General features: G+C 38.8%; 1 protein-coding gene across 1 annotated transcript in view; it reads right to left on the reverse strand.

The window, feature by feature from the left end:
- Positions 1-7,967: 7,967 nt before the first annotated feature.
- Znf330 (zinc finger protein 330) overlaps positions 7,968-19,188 on the reverse strand; it is an 11,825-nt gene continuing 604 nt past the window's right edge. Inside the window, exons 2-10 of the mRNA XM_013029545.1 lie at positions 17,636-17,757; positions 15,655-15,674; positions 15,491-15,561; positions 13,815-13,894; positions 12,575-12,701; positions 11,782-11,886; positions 10,679-10,725; positions 9,550-9,667; positions 7,968-8,568 (exon numbers count right to left, since the gene is read on the reverse strand). Coding sequence (XP_012884999.1) covers positions 8,288-8,568; positions 9,550-9,667; positions 10,679-10,725; positions 11,782-11,886; positions 12,575-12,701; positions 13,815-13,894; positions 15,491-15,561; positions 15,655-15,674; positions 17,636-17,755 — 969 coding nt within the window. The 5' untranslated portion in view covers positions 17,756-17,757 and the 3' untranslated portion in view covers positions 7,968-8,287. The remainder of the gene's footprint in view (positions 8,569-9,549; positions 9,668-10,678; positions 10,726-11,781; positions 11,887-12,574; positions 12,702-13,814; positions 13,895-15,490; positions 15,562-15,654; positions 15,675-17,635; positions 17,758-19,188) is intronic.

Raw genomic sequence — 19,188 nt, forward strand, 5'->3', positions numbered from 1 at the left:
TTTTAAATTGTTGAACCTATCAGTGTGGTATAAATTTAAATTAGTTCATTTCATTCGACACCTAAGGAAGCCAATTGCTTAAATCAAATGTGTTTAACTAACATTTCACTATTAACTCCACATTCTTGAGAAGGCTAATAAGTGCACAGCTGTCTTTAGTTCTTACAACAATTGGGAGTTTTATAATTCAGAGTATGCGTAAAAGAAATAAATGTCTCATTACTGACATCCAGAATGAGTGTAGAGTCAGTCAGAATATTATTTAGGTTGTTAGACTAACAGTAAATAAAAAATCTAGAGCCCTATAACCACTAAACAGGAGCAGCATGGTAGGCTCTCTCCCTAAATGATCCTATGTCCTGCAGTTGATGCTGGAAATTCTTGGGTGCTGGTCTCTAAGGAATGCATGAACAGTCCTGACACAGGACCATGCTGAGTTTGCCTTAGGTAGAGCAAGTCTTCCATGTGGAGCTCCTGAGAGAACACAGAGTTGTCAGGACAGCTGACCTTACCAAGATGTGATTTGTTCCAAAAGATTTGAGTGACAGGCAAAATTTAGGAGGAAAACCATGTTGCCATTGCTTCATAGAAATAATAAAAATGTTTACTGTAAAATTTAAATTTAAAATTTATTACTGTAAGTGGCAATAAAAAAATGTACCCAAAAATAACTAGTTGGCTTCAGCCAATTTACAAACACAGGTTAAGAGATCTTATTGACTAACAGTTAACTGTTTGGCATTTATCTTTCCTTCAATGTCAGGAAGATAAAAAGTTAATTATGTGATTAGAGAACCAAGACCAATTTTGTGTGAGGCGTCCACATATATTTGGTGATACATGTAGTTATAATGCCTATGTAAAATCTGTACCTGAGTAATTGAAGGTACACATCCTAATCATCAGAGAGCTGGCACATTTATAGTAACTCAAGTCTCACCATATGTAGAAGTGTTTTAGACTTGTACAATTTTGCTTTATTTGTAAATGCTAGTCTTTTCTAGTCAGTTAATTCAAGTGGTTAGAAATGAAATTTAGCAGATTTCATTTATAAATACAGTTTAATATATTTCAAAATGTTTAATAAACTAAGTTTGTAAACAGAAAGAAACGTCTCAAGGACGTTAAAAAATTGAGACTAGCAGAAAACTCTACTTGAAAATCAAAGCAATATTTCAGAATAACTCAAGCACAAAAGATTTTAATTAATTCTAGTCTAAGATGCTTATATAGAGACCACTCCATAAAAAATGGAAATAAAATACTAAACACAATGTTAATATTATTGGAGAAGATAGGGCATAATTACAAATGTTAAGTATCCCTCTAGGAAAAGAAAACTTATTGAAATTACTTAAAGATAATGCTTACATTGCGAAGATCATGAATCTACACTCATGAGAAAATAAACAAAAACTCACTAAAATGGCATTAATAAACTTGGGAGCTTTGGAAAAAATTTCCAGAGATGACAACATCATAAAGAATTCCCTAGTGGTTAAATTGAAAGACTTAGATGGGGATGAAAATGGTATATTCAGGAACTGCATTTGATGGTAGAGACTGATATATAAGATCTCAAGCAAGGCCTTTGAATATCATTATTTCATGGGACTCTGAGAATAGAACATCTCTACATTAATGTTATATGTGATTATTAATATGTCCAATCAAATAACAAGTAATCCCATACTTAGAGCTACTTTCTCTGTAGCTATAAAGTATATATATTTTAGCTGTTAAAGAATTTTAACCATTTTCCCCCCTCTGGGTCTTCTGAGAAAAGTTAACAAAGCACTTTATGTGTGAAGTTGCCTGGGATTTGGAAGATACGGTGAAGACCTTAAAACTGAGTCCGATTGTGTAGGTAAATTTTACATACTTAGTTATACCAGGTACATACGATGTTTACAATGGAGAAAAGGAGAAAGAAAATCCAAAGGAGTAAGACAAGATCTAGAAGCAGTGAAAAGACGGGAAACATGGCAAAAATGGAGGGAAATCTAGTAGCTTCCTGTATAAGATATGGAGAGGGAAAGAAACGAGGGAACTGGTATAGCAGGGGAAAGAGGAAGCTGTGAGCCAGTGGCCAGGTTCAGTGCAGCTTCAGAGAGATGAGTAAGCTCGGAGGGGTGGCCAGACTGTGAGAAATAACAAATGTAAGAGGTAACTCTGCAAAACCTACAGAACTGTCTGTGCACAGGCCAATTCCACCCTAGGTATCCAGATTCAACTCTCTTGCTGGTCCAAGAGCTGTTTGAGGGGTGGGGGTAGAGGAGCCTAGTGGGAGCCCCCTTCTTCCCCTTTATTCTCCCAATCTTCTTTTTAGCTTTCCTTCAAACGACACAGTATCTCTATGATATATCTTGCTATAAAGCAATGAGCGCTCAGTGGGTGCTATTTTGTCTATTGCTAAGACTTGCTCATAGTAAAATATAAATGAAGGCCACTGTAGTCATGCACTTTGATACTAAAAGCCATATTCATGCTGAATTCATGCTGAGGAATCAAGAATTCTCTGAAAGCCAGCCAATAAAAGTCCCCTTTAAAACTGAAAACTGAGTAAATGACAAAAGCCCCAGTGGAATGAAAAACCTGATTTATCACTTAATGCTGCATTATTCAAGATGCTGTATAAGTAATATGCAAATGCATTTATCTGAACTACATATGATTATATTATGACTTATTAATGGGTATCTTAGCAGCTAGCACATTCTTCCTAATGATGAGTTTTCAGTAGGAATGGCTTCCTGCCCAAGCAGAAGAGGCTGGACTTAAGTTTTGCTTGATCTAAAAATCAGAACATTCTTTCATTTCAATAAAATCTAAGACTGGAATATCAGAGGGTTCTTACTGAAAATTAACTCGAGTGAGCACAAGGAAGGCGCAGTCCCCGTGCTTCTATATTAACTCATGTGGCAATTTACAACAAAGTTCATTGCTCCCTGCGCTGTTCTTCACTGAGATCTCTTTTGACCTCTGTTCTGACTTCTGGTTATCCTAATTCTTCACAGGGAAGAGACAGAGTGGGAATACATTTCACCTTTCAAGCTAGATCCAAAGTAAACAGTTTCTCTGGGGGCTTCAGGCTGTATTACCAGAATCCTGCACTGAATTAAAGCCAAATCCCCACCTGGGAAGGTGATGAACTATAATGATGCCTTTCTCTGTGTGTATTCATTCCGTTCAATAAGTTATTATACAGCCAAAAGCTAGTATTCTCGGATCATTTTTGACCAAACAACACTGTTTGGCAGCAAGTATGTTTTTGTTCCAATTTTAAAGCATACATTTTAATTCATGGACCACATCTTAGTTTCTTAAGTATCCACCACGTAACTTAATCATACTATGTCAATTCATCTTTTAATGAGCCCAGAACATGCCAGCACTATGCAGAAAACCCTCAGCAAATATTTGCTGCATAGGAGTGAAATGTAACCAAGTATTTCTTTATCTAATGCCTCCGAGGGAAGAAGGTAAACTCAGTGTTTCCTACCTCTACTTCCAAATCTCGACAGGAAGAATGAGGCTTCACAAGCATCATTTCTAGAACGACAACTCAACAGAGTAGACACATAGGGTAATGTTCAAAGGTTAAACAGAAAAGACTCCTATCTTCCCCCCAGGAGCTTTAGAGTTCTAAACCACATGACAAGCACACATAAAACAAAACGTGTATTTCAAAGAAGGACATTTTATCAAGTTGAAAGACAAAGAAGATCAAACATTTTCTTTAGACTCAAGTTCAAAGCCCAGTTGAGAGGCCTGGGTGGCATTCCAGACTAAAATTCAGAGGTAAAATAGCCTCTTTAAACTTTTCTTTCATCCAACAAAAATAAGTTTCCAGGCTAAAAAAGCTTCAATAACACAAGTCCACTTTCTATCATGCTTGTGTGATAGCATTAAATACAACATTCCTTTTAAGAAATAGAAATATGATTAGCAAAATAAGATAAGTCAGTATCAGCTGTACTATTCAGTCATGGGCAGAGAAAGCACTTGGCATCAAAAACTTAAGGCTTAAAACTATATAAATTATAACAATGACATTTTCTTGGGGGCTCCTTTTACTTACAGACTAAAAACTTAAATTGGGTAAATAGAGGATGCTTTCTACTATATCTGTGTAATAAGGAGGCACAGATACAGTTCCAGATACACCTATCTATCTACATCTCACAAGAGCCACATATTATCTCACAAAAAAAAAAAAAAAAAGGCCATGTTCTCTTAAACAGTACACTCTACAGACTCCTGGGAATTTCCATCCTGAGGGAAATAACTCCATCCCAGGACTTTTGTTCTTGCTACATTTCTATGTTAGCGTATTTTCCCATCATACATCTCAGCCGGGGAAGCTGTACTGGAATGAAATCTTAGTTCTCTTAAGTTCACAGTGGCAGCAGCAACAGTGGCAGCAGCAATGCTGAACCACCAGCTGTTACCTACTGGAACCACTCTGTTCCCAGCCATGTAAGCCACTGACCTGGCTGCCATCAGCTGCCAAATCCAGTGTGCCTCCTCCACTGAGAATTCAGAGAAACTTGGCAGCATAGACAATGCACAGCAAACATAATCTGTTAGTATTGTATGGCCTCGTTTGCTCTCACCAACCTCCATGAGTTGAACGGGGGTTTCATTTTAACAAATGTACTTATGTATGCAAGTTCTTTGTGCTCATAATCATCCCTCGACTATTCTCCTTCCTCTCCCAAACCAGCCTCCAGCTGCCCTGTTTCATTTTCACACATGAACAAAGTACTTTGACTATATTTGCCCTTCTGCCCCACCCACTGCCTCCATCACAGACATATTCTTTTTGTGGAAGTGAATGTTAATTGTTCAGTCTCCAGCGTGGCACATGTGTGCACATGACGTTTGATCCTGTATGTGCTTAGTATATACATATATAGTTTAGCTCTAACACCCCAATACAAGGGAAGACATGTCCTCTATCCTTCTGGGCCTGGCTTACTTCACTTAATATGATTTCCAATTCCTTCCATTTCCTTGAAACTGACATAATTTCATTCTTGTCCTGGCAGAATAATATTCCATTGAGGATATATACCACATTTTCTTCATCATTTCAGTTGTAAAGCACCTGAGCTGTTTCCATGGCTTTGCTACTGTGAATAGCATTGGAATAGACATGGATGTGCAGATGCCCCCATTATATCCTGACATATTCCTTCAGATAAATGCCACAAGCGGTACTGCTGCGTCATACGGTAGCTCTAGTTGTTGGAGAACCTGCATCCAGGTTTCCATTGTGGTTACACTGCTTACAATCCCAGAGTATTGGTATATCCTTTGCCCTGCTTTCTAGCCAACAACTGGTATTGTGTTCTTGATCATGGCTATGCTGACTACTGAGGTGGAAGGCTTTGTCATTTTGGTGTGTATCTCCTTTAGGGTCAAGGATGCTGAGTGTTTCCTCATATATTTTTTGGCCATGGGTATTTCTCCTTTCAAGAAATGTCCATGTAGTTCCTTTGCCTATTAATTTGGTTGGTTTTAAGAGCTTAGATAATTCCTTGTTTATATTTAAACCTCCCATCTGACTTAGTATTCTGATATTTGACAACAGGGATACAGCAAATGCTAGCTGAATTTTTACATCTATAATTAAAATGCTATTTGATAAGTAAGTCAGATGATACAAATTAACAAATTTGGAATAGGATATTTTGTCTTTGCACATAAGCTCTTCATCAGAATTGCCCTGGCCTCTAAGTAAACTGTATTGTGACTCCAATTTCTTACTAAGAAAATCCAGTATGTCTGATTTGTCATCTAGTATGTCTGATTCTATGACATGTGATTAGAGCTTAATATATTACGTTTCATCCTTTGAATTGTTCCCATTAGGCACCTAAGTAATCAGGGTCATTCTGGAAAACACAGGTGTGCATGCTCCATGGTCTATTCGCTTTCTGAAATGGACTGATAGATTCTGCATGAGCAGAAGCTGGAAGGTGACTTGTAAGAGTTGCCCTTGAAAATATCACTACAGCATTCAAGCTGAGTTTTCAAAACCATGAACAAAATTGCAAAGAAGGAAATATATATATATATTTATATTATATATAAACACACACTCCCCAGGCTCTTAAGTGTCAGCAACTGGATTTTGCATAGGGATATTCATTACTATTTTTCATAGCTGGGCCAACCAAATCACCCATCGTTGTGTATGATTATTCAAAGCAGGTCTTGAAACCTGACACCACTGGAGGGCTTTCATCTCTACTAGTCAGCTTAGATCCACTGATCGGATCTGATTAGATCCACTTTCCCAAACGGTCTAGGTGTGGTGGCCTTTACAGGATGGGGATATTTGTCATGTCCATTCACTTATGGTTTCAAGTAGTGGAGCTCAGAGAAAGCTTGAGTGAACTGTCTGCACTCCACTCATATTTCTCCTAGTACTCACCATGTAAATGCAACCTGACCAGCTTCTGGTGAGGAGAATGACTCATCTCTGTCAAGCTTTAAGTTCTCATCTTGCCTGCTGGTCCCTGGAATAAAGACTACAAATACTGAACTTTCTCAAGGAACATAATCCAGCTGAATAGTCTACCCACTAGCGTAACCACTTCCCCCAACTTTTAAATCTTGCTGCACCAAGAAGCCATCCTGGAAATGAATTCATACCACCTCCAGAGACCACAGGATGCCAAACCCTGTGATTCCTATCCTGCAATCCCAGGACTCTCTGGGGGCTGCCATCAAACGCTGCTTGAATCTTCTGATCCTCTTAAAGCACCGATTCATCTCAGGTACACTCCTGCAGCTCTTCACAAAGAATATTGAATTATTTCGTCTAGTTCTTATATGGTGTTTCCTTGGTCTAAAACTCATGAGTTCCTCAACTACTGTTAGTTAAACCCAGTTTTAAGCTTAGACAATAGTGGTCCAGAAATAGAGCAAGTACCAAATGGGGAGTTGCTAGAAACAACCTCTGTATTGTAACCCAGCTCAGAAATGTGGGGAGTACTCACTCTTAGGAATGGAAAGAGTGGCCTATGGCCTATGAGTGTAGGTTCTCAAAGTACAGAAGTATGGCAAATTAAAACCTTCATCAGCATTCACTGATGGCTGTCAGGGTCTCAGGCATTCCAGTGTCCTGAGCTTAGCATAATACAACTGACTTCATTGGACTATTAACTCAGGTTTTCCTGTTTTCTCAGTGGTTCCACTGCCAAAACACAAAAAGCTTCTAAACATGTAACTAGGTGCTCTGGCTTTCACACCTGGCTTCCATTCTAGTCTTATTATTGCCTACAGCTGTCCTTGTTTTTCTAGAATAAGAATGGCAGAGATAATTATCTACAATCTCTCCTTACACCCGCAGCCAGTTGGGTCTGCTTCCTCCTAGCACTACCTACACTATCCCCATCCGTAGTAATCCAAGTTTGCCAAGAACTACCGGTTCTCCAGTTACCACCAGTGACGGAGTCTACACTGCATATAAACACCATGTAAATCATCCCAGCTACCTCGTTTCCTATTAGGAAAAAAAAGTTCATAGAAAAATACTGGAATACTTCCCCAAACAAGCTGAAAACACTGTGAAAAAATTAGGTTATAAAAGTATGAAAGTGAAATATTAGATTTATTCAAAAAGAAATGGGGTTTCCTGGGTAAAGCAACAAGTGCAACACTGTTTCTGGTACCCCTGACCTGATCAACAGCGAGGTCACCCAGGTGTAGGCATTAACTATCAGGACATACACTGGAAAGAGGAAGTGTACTAATGGCTAAAGCATACCTGATTCCTAAGATAACAGGAATATTTAATGAAAATTTAGAATATAATGTATTTATTCTGTGGACAGAAATAAAGGGAAAGATACAGAAATCAATTTTTCCCATTACAATTTATAAAATCAGACACAAGAAATCTATAAGCAGTGATTTTTTTAAAAAATAAAAGCAGTAATTTAACTTCAAATAAATATATTACCTTTCTATTCTTTATTCCGGTGTCTATGCAAGTACTTGGTGGAACCTATTAGCCTATTGAAATCAGCAATAATCCAATCCATGATACTTCATTTGCCTGGAACAACAAATCACTTACATTTGAAATTCATTTTCTTACATTAAAGGTGTGATTCTCAGTCACTATAAAAATGCTACACCCACTCCTGGGCCTAGTGTGTTTCCACTCATGCCCAAAGCCTAGTGGTGGTATTTTAAACATCCACACATGATTCATCAGCCTACATCCCTGCTCCTTTCTCACATACACAACTGCCAGTGACGAGCTACTCTCCTAGTTCTCCTGCTCCTCGTAGTGAGCGTAGCCACTGGCATAGGTCCTTCCTAAATTCAAATTAGAAAACAGATCTGATGATTCGACATCTGAATCCTTCCCGCCTTCATCTTCCTCCTCTTCGTCATCCTCTGCTTCATCCTCTTCTTCCTCCTCCTCCTCATCGTGAAAGCCAGGAGCACCGTAGTTATCAGAGGAGAGGTTCTTCCAATAAGCATCATACCCAGAAGCTCCATCTCCTTCCTCACCTCCCGTCTGCCTGCCAAATTTCAGAGAGCGTGCTACAAAAGACAGACGTGCACGTGTGTCAGTTCTAGTGAATACACACTTAATTTTTCTTATGTAGCCATAGATATCACCTAAGCTTATGATTCTTACTTAAAGGTTGGTCTAATTTTCTGAATTTTTTTACATAATAAATGTGTACTACACCAAAATAAACAACAAAGATTACAATGTTGTTTCATTAAGTCTACAAAGTTTGAAAAACAAAATCAGTCCAGGAAATATCTCCAAAGACAATAGTCATATTAAAAATCAAAATGCCCTCAACCTGGCAGATTAAAACCTCATCTTTGAATCACATGAACCACACAAAATAGCTGATTTCTTATCATTATAATTTTCTTAACTTTTTAACAGGTGTCCAAAATAACACAAGTCTTCATTCCTTCTGCCCTAGTGGTGACTAAAATTTTAGAGCCGATTAGCAAAGTATTTTTTCTAACTATATAACTTCATTTTTGGTTGTTAAAGTATTATCAGAGCTATACAGAATTACATGTATGATGTAAGTATGTCCAGGAAAGAGGCAAAGCTCCCTTTAGCAAACGAGAGCACTACTGGAAGTATGACTATTGCAGTCTCATTTCTGCAGAGAAAGGCTGCATTAAAAGCTCATGGACCACACACGCCTACAGAGAGCTATGGGATGAACTCAACCTCCAAGAGGTGAAGACTACCACCCCGGCAACAGCTATTCAGCCCTTTAATTAGGAAGCCTCAATAACGACAGAAAAATTACTCACACCTTAAATTTCAACATTCATCATCAACAAATAAGGCAAGAACCAAATATCAAAGTAAATACTTATACTTCACTCTAACACACATATTCTTAGGCTATAAAATCCGACTTGCTTATGAGAACAAATCTTTTCAAACTGAAGGAGAGGTAATAAAAGACAGAGAGAGAGAGAGGACAAAAAAAGAACTTGGACTGAGTAAGTATCATTCCCCTAGTAACCTAACAGTAGCCTTACTTGACATGCTAAGATCCTTGGTCTCCTGAGTTTCATGTCCACATTTAGGACAAGGAGGTCGTTTCCCTTTTTCTTGTTTAAACACCTTGCTCCTTGTATGTTCATCACAGAAACAAGCCTATTAAGGAAAAGTAAAATAAATATATAAATCTCTTAAAAGACACAAAAGGATACCATACAATATTGCAAGGAAACTTCCATTTCTTTTTCTGATTTCAATTTAAGAGGAATGGATCTTGCCAGGACTCCTAATACAGAGCAGAGGTATACTATTTATGGAGAAACAGGTGAGGTACGCTGGTTCATGTGTACACATGTGAGAATTCACAGGCCACAGGTCATATGACAGTGTGCAGCCTATTTATCCTCAGAGCCAAGAGAGGGAGAGGCTGTCTGGGCTCTGGCCACTGACAGAGAAATGAAAATGAGACACCACACAGACAAGGGACTCCTAAGTCTTAGCTGAGAGCTAAAGGGGCTTGACCTGCATAGGGTAAGCAAGGACTGAAGAGTTCCAGGCAAAGAAATAGCAGAGACAACAGTTTAAAAGCTTGAGAGCATTAACACTTCCAACAAACTGAAAGCTGACAGCTGAGAGAAGTAAGAGATGGGTTAGGAATATAAGGACCACAGAAATGTTCCCAAGACAAAGTGAACAGGCTGCATCTTTGGCCTTTGATGTGTGACCAGCAGAGGCTATCTGGAGACACCTGAGGAAACATTATAGAAGCTTTACTGTATCCAAACTCTCCTAAGCAGGTATCTCCCACATTTTGGTCAGAATGTTCTCTGTAATGGATGGCCAGTGGAAAGTTGCTGTGCGTTCTCAGTTTCAATTCTACAATTTCAGCAACAAAAGTTAGCCAGACTTGGTGGTACATGCCTGTCACCCCAACACATTGCAGACAGAGGCAGGAGGCCAGCCTGAGCTACATGCTAAGACCCCGTCTCAATCCATCCATCCACCTTCTTGTAAAAAGTAATGGAATTAAATAACTTTTAGATCCTTTATAAATAAGTAAACCAAAGCCTGGTGAAAAGTATAAGGATTCAAAACAAAATCTCAACAGAAGGAAGTGTAAAATCATTCCATGCCGAATACATAAACAAGTAAATAAAACAAACATACCTTACAACGGAGACATGAATGCTGACCAAGCCGATTGCATGAAACACCTGTGGAAAACAGGTTCCTCTTAAAGTCCTGACTGCTCAGTCCTCATCTTGTTCTTTGGTCTTTCACTGAACCACTAACTGCTCTCAATGGAATCATAGCCTCATCACCTCCTACCTTTTGGACTTAAATGCTATAAAATCACAAAGCTCCCAAGCCCCCAATAATTTAATGATTATATATACTAGAACAAGCACCAGGCTGAAAGAAAGAGGTATCTGGGGTTTTGGAGTTTTCCAGTGATGGTAAATAGTAACATAATGATGGCCAAGTGCCAGGTACCACAGGCCTTTGTATGAATTTGTATTTCGATTTCTTTCTTTTGAGAAGGAAATGATCTCTAAACATGGTATCATGAGCTCAATCAGTAATACTAGTTTCAACTAGGAAATACATGACAACTGTGTACACAGGAAACATACAGATGAGGACTGGCACTCACTACAAATTCAAAGACAGAATCTCCAGGATGAAGGCAAAGTACTTGTACTTTTAAAAATACTTGTACCAGTATTTCTAAGTAGGAACAAAGCAGAGGTGTCCTCACTAACTTGCAGGTATTTAGGAACTGAAAGAGAAGGGTGAGGTTTGCTTGTGATGCTAACTTCAAGGGGAGCATGGAATGCCGTAAGCACTGCAACGCCTGGCAAAGCCCTCAGAAGGAAGAACTCAGTCCCCCAACATGCCAGGGCATCCCTTGAAAAGCTCAGGACTGTGTATTCTGTTTTTCTAGAAACAAAATAGATTTATGAGTTAAAATTTCTAAGAGTAGCATTGCTTTAAAAAATAGATTTTTAATCTTAAGTTTAACATTTATACTATTTGGAATCTTAGTGTATACTTATTTTATTTTGTTGGTCGTGGGGCCTGATCTCTGCCTGGGTGCTGTCCCTCAGCTCTTCAGCTTAAGGCTAGCACTCTACCACTTGAGCCACAGCACCACTTCTGGCTTTTTCTGCTTATGTGATACTGAGGACCTCATGCATGCATGGCAAGCACTCGACCACTGAGCCACCTTCCCAGCCCAAGAATATTTAATATTAAAAGAAACAACTTACATTTAAATGTTTCTGCCTCTAAAACTTGGCAGCTGGCCTGGTGCTCAAATTGATCATCTTCACAGAGAAAGTTACGACAAAAAGAACAGCTGAATATTCTACCTCCTATAGGATAAAAACAAAACCCACAAATAAAATATGATACAACTCCAATTTAAAAATCCTTATGTATAGAACTGTCTACAGAGAGGGCAAGTGATTTCAGAGACATGGCAAAACTACAGTCATTTCTATTCTAGTAAGAGATAGAATGAAACTGTTAAAGTACTTCACACTGAACCATGGAACATTGGGCTTCCATTCCTCCCCAGTTATTTTTCTTTTCTTTTCCAGTCTGGGGCTTGATTGATCTGTGGGGCAGGGCACTATCCCTGAGCTGTTCTTTGCTCAAGACTAGTATTACACTACTTTCAGGAACAGTACCACTTCTGGTTTTCTGGTGTTTAGTTGGAGATAAGTCTCACTTTCCTGCCTGGGCTGGCTTTGAACCATGATCCTCAGATCTCAGCTTCCTGAGCAGCTAGGATTCCAGGCATGAGCCAGATGCACTAGCTCTCCCCGGTTATTTCTACCATAGCCTCAAACTACCTTACTTCCCCAAAACTTCTCTCTTTACTTGCTTAGATGAACAATACCAGCATTCACTATGACAACTCAACTGCTCATCAAAACACTGCTGGTAAGTCAAACTAAGAGAATCCTACAAAATAGTACATAGGATTAAGAATGCTTACAGGTCAATCTTCACCACTACGCAGCTCACATTTGTGCGTGCTTACATTTAATCACTCACCGTGGTCCCACACACCTCGCTCACACTCGACGCATTCCGCATCAGTCAGCGGGCAGGCACAGGCATGAGTACTAAGACATTTCCTGCCATGGCAAACCCAGGCTTCACAGAAGTCACATATTGCACCCTGAAACCAAGGAACAACTCTGGATCACTGTCACTTGACCCACTGCAACCACTGTGCAACTAACCGCAACCATCACAATTATTTACATTAAGCACTTTATCTACAATCAATGAGAATGGTCAGTCTTATTTTAAAAAATTGTACCATTTACTCTAAGCCAAAATAAAAGGCAGTTTCGAAAACTTCCAGAATATGTAAGACTTAGCTATACTCAGGCATATTGGCTCACATTTGTAATCCCAGCTACTTAGGAGTTGGTGCAACCAGTTCAGGAAAGATCAACTCATATCTGAAAGATAAACTAAAGCTAAAAGGGCAAGGGTGTGACTCAAACAGTAAAATTCTTGTCTAACAATATAGAGTTCAAGTTCAAAATCCCCCTCCACACACAAAAAAGAAAAAAACAACCAGCTACAAATCAAAAGAAAAATAAGCAAAGGAAACTCTACACGCTTACCCTAAGGTTATTAAATGAAGCGAATGAGCTGTAAGAGTTGCCTTAGAAATCAATCCTAATTCAAGTGAGATCTGGAGCCCGCAGTTTACATTCATCTACAGCAGTTCCTGAAACTGAACTAAAATTTTAAATACTGATAAAAATCCTTCTAATTTTTAAAAATCCTTCTACATGTTTTATATGTCTAAATATTTGTATAGTTTATAAAATAATGTCTTTCTAGAATACCAAAGAAAATACTTAAATTCTACTGTTCTTTCTTTTTTTCTCTTAAAGCACTTTTTTCCTATATCATTGAAATATTACTTTGTGCAAAAAAAAAAAAAAAGCAATATATATGGAACTAGCGTGAGATTCTTCAGTCCTAGTTCAAGGTAAGACAATATAAATGCATCTTTCAATAACACAATGGCATTTAAATATTGAGACAGGGCAAATCTAAAGGGAATAGATGGTCATTCCTTTATAAATAAGAAACAACAAGTAACATCTAAGGTGTTTGGTTAAGACACATTAGAAAGGTACCACTGAGAAATGAATGGCTGACACTGAAGCAAGATACAATGCACTGCTGTTTAGACAAACCTAACCACTGGTGAAATGCCTTTCTTTTCCTGGAAAGTTACTAGTCTAAGAAACATAGACAAGCAGCTTACCACCATGGCAAGGCCAGTGCTGTATATACCAGCATGCTTTATGACGCAGTCAGAGGACTTCATCATGCATTTTGTTTTGCCTAGACAAAGAAATTTGCATTATTAGTGTGAGAAGTAGTACATGAAAGTATTTAATAACTCCTCTTTTGATCCTGCCCAATTCCTGGGGAACTTTTTTGAAATGGAATGAAATCAATACCTTGTACTGCTTATACAGCTAAAAATAACATCCACAAAAAGTGGATGCAACAGATCTCAGTGATCTGAGTCAGATCTTCTGAGATTAGAAACATACTAATATCTAAAAAAAAAGCAGGATATACGAAGTAGATGTATATGCAAATTCATATTCATACTAAAATCAAAAATTGTATTTTACGCTCAGAAATCCAAAGATCACTTCAACTGTTTAAAAACTCAAAAATTTTCAGTAAATCAGTACATGGAAAATGTATCCACATAGAGCACTACAAACCCAAGCCCAGAGACACAAGACTTCATTGATCTTCCACAACGCCTGTCTTCTCACTCTACATTCACCTGTCCTTTATAAAATGAGGAATACAAACCAGCAGTGGAGAGTCCATCTCAGCTACTTTTCTTTTCAGTAACTACAGAACTAAAAATATATCTTCTTCAAAAGCTAATACTGCAATAAAAAATTTAATCACATCTAATCATGTATAAAAAAATTACTTTTTACCAGGTACCAGCAGTTCTCACACCTATAGTAATCCCAGCTACTCAAGAGCCTGAGATCTGCGGATTGCACTTCAAAACCAATCTGAGCAGGAAAGTCCATGGCCTTTAGTTCAAACTTCAGGACAGAATCCCCCCCCACAACCCCCCCCACCAAAAAAAAGCCACTTTCCAAAATGTTCCATCTGCAATACCATCTCAAAAAGGGGCTATTTGTCCAAACAAAAGTTTGAGAGGTAAATCTGAAGTCAATGAACTCAGGTTTTATTAGAGCAAGTCTTCAGAACTTTCAGCATAAATACAAATGTAGTGATCTCCCAGGTAGGAGCAAGAGGCTTTAAAGTCTCTAGCATTACTTAATTGTATATACCTCCCCCCCCCCAGAAAAAAGAAAAAAGAAAAATCCTCAAAACGATTAACATGTTAGGTGGATTGTGAATACTACTTGTAAAGTGCCTATCAAATAAAACTTCCACCTATACCTGGAAACTAGCTGCAAGCTTAAGAACTCAGTTCAGGCACTTGGAAATACACTTGAGGAAATTCAAGCATCATATGATACACACAAAAAACACACAATAAGGTATAATAAAGTTATTCTCAGTGGTCAGTCTAATGGACTGTGAGTAGTACAGCAGGAGTCAAAATTTAGAAAAGTAAAACCTGCCAAGACTAAAGTGGCACAACTGAAAATTCAAGATTACCACATGTGTAGTTTGAAATGTGGTATTTTTAATGTTCAAAATCTGTTGTAACCCATACATTCCTAAAATTGGTTTCTAACATATATTTTTAAATAGTTATTTTCCAGCAATGTATCAGAGTCAAAACTAAGACTTGATGCTTTTAGAAGGCCAAGTAACATTTTACAGGTTATTTTATTAATGATAAACATAACGGTAACAGACTCATAGGTTCAAACTCATTAGCTGTCAAATATCTGATACAAAGACACGCCTTCTTAGTTGTATACTTACCACACTGTGCACAAATTGGTAGTTTCTGGACAGAATTACAAAAGTAGCAAAATGCTCTGTTCTTCTGTCGCCTTGTGATGTGAAATAAAAGTTTAAATATGGTAAATTTCAGATAAAGGATAAGGGAGACTTTCATTACATGTAGATAGAAAAGTAAATTTTACCTCTGACACTTGTCACATTCCTGTAAAATATAAAAGCATACAATAGTTATTTTCTGCTCTTGAAAATTGTAAATTTACCTACTTTATAAAGACTATGTTGCTTACCATGTTGTAATTTAAGTGGCAGGACCCGGGGCCCTCCAACTCCACCCACATGTACAAGCATCTTTGCAACCCTCAATAGCACAGGTACACAACAGTTTTTCTTTTGAGTAGCCAAAACAGAGGAAGAAATGGCATCATTTCTGTTTGCTTTTGTTTTTGCCAGTACTGGGGCTGAACACAAAGCACCTTGCACTCTCATTCCACTTTTTCATTCACAACTAGTATCCTATATTCTATCACCTGGTAAGAGTTTAAGGATTTGTCTGGATTTGTCTGCCTGGGCTGGTTCCAAACCTCAATTCAGATGTCACCATAACTAGGATTATAGGTTTGAGTCACTCTGCCTGGCTTTTCATTGGTTTGTGGTTGTTGTTTAAATTTTATTTTATTGTAAAGATACTGTAGAGAGGGGTTACAGTTACATGAGGAAGGTAGTGAGTACATTTCTTGTTGAGCACTGTTACCCCCTTCCTGTTGTTTTTAAGAAACCAACATGACGGAACAAGATACAAGCAACACAAGAACACACAATTCCATCTACTCCATAATTTTAACACTTAAGCATGGCTTTAACAGTTCTCCATATTCACATCCCTGACCACTTTTCAAATCTTACTGGCCTATTCTCTGTTTAGACTCAATTCACCCTTGGTCAAATATGTCTCAGCCTCTCTCTTCTCCATACCCTTATTTATCCTAATATTTTTCCTTGAGCTCTGCTTGTTGGACATTATGCTAATGATCCTACCTCCTCTATAAATGAACACACATTCAACTTTACTACTTACTCCTTCACTCAAATTCTCATCAAAATCTACTCTTATTACACAGGTTTACATATGCCAGTTGCTGTCTGTCAAGCACCTTCTCTGGAATGGGACTCAGAAAGGAGTACCCCCTTTCCCTTCCGTGCCATGTAATCCTGTTTCCTTACCCTCATAAACATTAGTACTGGGATGGAAACTGACAATCTACCGAGTTTTTTCCTCTTTACCTTACTAATATATAATGTGAATCATATAAGCTACCAGTAACTACGATGCCAAAGAAAGTAAACTGGGGAAAAAAAAAACACAATAAGCCAAAAGAAACAAAAGCAAAAACTGGAGCCCCAAGTTGTCCCAGGTTCCAACTGTCTCTTGAGTATGAGCTATATCCTTCCCTTTTGTAGCTACTCCATTAACCATTGAAACAAACTTGTTTCTTCCTAAGGTTATTTAAGTTGGGTTTCTGTCATTTATTACTAGGCATTTCCTTCCGTTCTGTTACGTAACAGACCAGAACTAAATAAGCTTACAAAAAGATGGAACACGTCATGCATCTACGAACCCCAACAACAGAATTGAGCTACATATGCTTATGGAAAGATGGGCCACTTCTTCCATCCATGTGTCTCTAACAGTAGCTAAGATAGTACCTGGCAGACAGATAGCAGATGTACAAGAAATGTTTGCTAACTCAAGGCACATAAAACATCTCATGTCTCATGGAAAATGAAAAAGGGAAGGGGTAATGGAACCAGAAAAATAGGCAAGTGTGGAAGCCAGGAGAAAGCAATAAGACAAACATAGCTAACAGAGAAAATCATCTTTTGCTTTTTTACAACTTCCACTGCTCAAACAACTCAACAATTATCAAGACTAATCTATTCAGCACAGACCACTACAATAATAGAACAGGAAGCCAAAAGAGAAGTCAAAAAGTTGAGGAGTTTAGAAAAAAACAAATTAAATTAACACTGAAAACAATGTGGTTTGAGATTCAGCAATGAAATAAATGCAGGGGTGTATATTCACTTCAATTTTTATCAGATAAAATGCTTTTAACTGCTAGCTGGTATGTTTGTAAAAAAAAAAAAATAGAGAAAAGCTCTTACCATGGAAGCATTGCATGGGTGTTTGGCCAAATCCACAGTGCTTCTGGAGGCTCTTAGCTGTTTTTCTCGTTCTCGACGGTTTTCAGCCTTTTTCCTCGCTCCAGTCTTTTTCTTAGGCATTTCTAAACAAGAGAATAGAAAACATTTACTATTCCAACAAACTAAGAAATAATATAACAAAAGCATTCCTCAAAATGTTCATGTTCTCCTAAAATTTTTAACTTGCCATTGACAGTTTACAAGCTCTTTTTCTCCCACTTTGGCTGCTATACTGCGACTTAAACTCAAGATCTGGATGCCGTCCCTTAGCTTTCTTTTTTCTTTGCTCAGATCTGGTACTCTACCACTTGACCCATAGCTCCATTTCCAGTCTTTCAGTGGTTAAGTGAAAATAAGGGTTTCATGGCTGGCTTCCACTCAATCTTCAGATGTCAGCCTCCAGAGTAACTAGGAATTCAGGCATGAACCACTAGCACCTGGCTACAAGCATTTCTTAATGAAACATCAGACACACTATTCCAAATAAAGCAAAGGTGTTTAAAATAAGGCATTTATTTGCACTACCAAAAGCCAAAGTAGTTTTGTTTCTCCACTAAAACAAAACGTTTCTCTGGTTAAGTATTCTGAACTTGCAAAAAAGCAGTGGACATATATCACTAATACTAAATCATTAAAATGTTCATTTATTACCCAATTTAAATCTTCTTGTCTGCCTCTTTTGAAACAGGTTTCACTGCAGTCTTAGTAAGCCTGGGCCTGAACCTTCCTATTCTCAGTCTCAGGCAGCCACATCTGGCCAAAATACCTTTTTGGGTTTTTTTTTTTAAAACTCTATATTCAGGTAACCTAATGCTTTTAAGATATAATAAGTCTATTTTTTTCTATGGATTATCTAGATAAATCCAATAATCAAGTCAACTGCCACCAATGACTACAAAGTCCAACTATTCTCTGAAGAGATGTAAAGAACTTCAACGCTTGGAGCACTGCTCTTCTCCCTACATACGTTATCATTTTAACAAAGCTCCCATTTAAGCCGGAGAATACACGCTTCCCGTGGGTAATCGAAGTACTTATGAAGCTGGGGTGAAGAACTACATTGAGGGAAAAGTTCGAAACCGAAGTTTTCTGAACTGAATGGACGATTGGAAACCAAGCAGCAAGCCGGATGGCATCGACTCCGAAATATGGAGGGCCCAGTCAACACCAGAGTCCATCTGGACCAAGGCAGCACTCCAGCCCGGCCGGCCGGGGTGCGCAGTCCCGTGGGGGGGGGGGGGGGGGGGCGGTGTGAGGACTCGGGCGGGCGGTCTGCGTCCCTCCCGGCGTCTTCCGGCCCTACTGAGCCAGCTGAGCCTGAACACCCGGGCCCCTCAGTCGGCTTCGCCACCTGTGCGATCCCTGTTCCCCGATCCCGCTCCGGGCACAGTCCAACCTCAGGACGGGGTCCTCGTAGCCAAGGGAGACCGCGGGCTGGGGCCACCACGCGGGGAGGGCCGGGGTGAGGTGGGGAGGGGAGGGGGCCCGGGGCGGAGAGGGAGGCCCGGGGCAGG

The sequence above is a fragment of the Dipodomys ordii genome, unplaced genomic scaffold (assembly GCF_000151885.1).
Source record: "Dipodomys ordii isolate 6190 unplaced genomic scaffold, Dord_2.0 Scaffold119, whole genome shotgun sequence".
Taxonomy (NCBI): Eukaryota; Metazoa; Chordata; class Mammalia; order Rodentia; family Heteromyidae; genus Dipodomys; species Dipodomys ordii.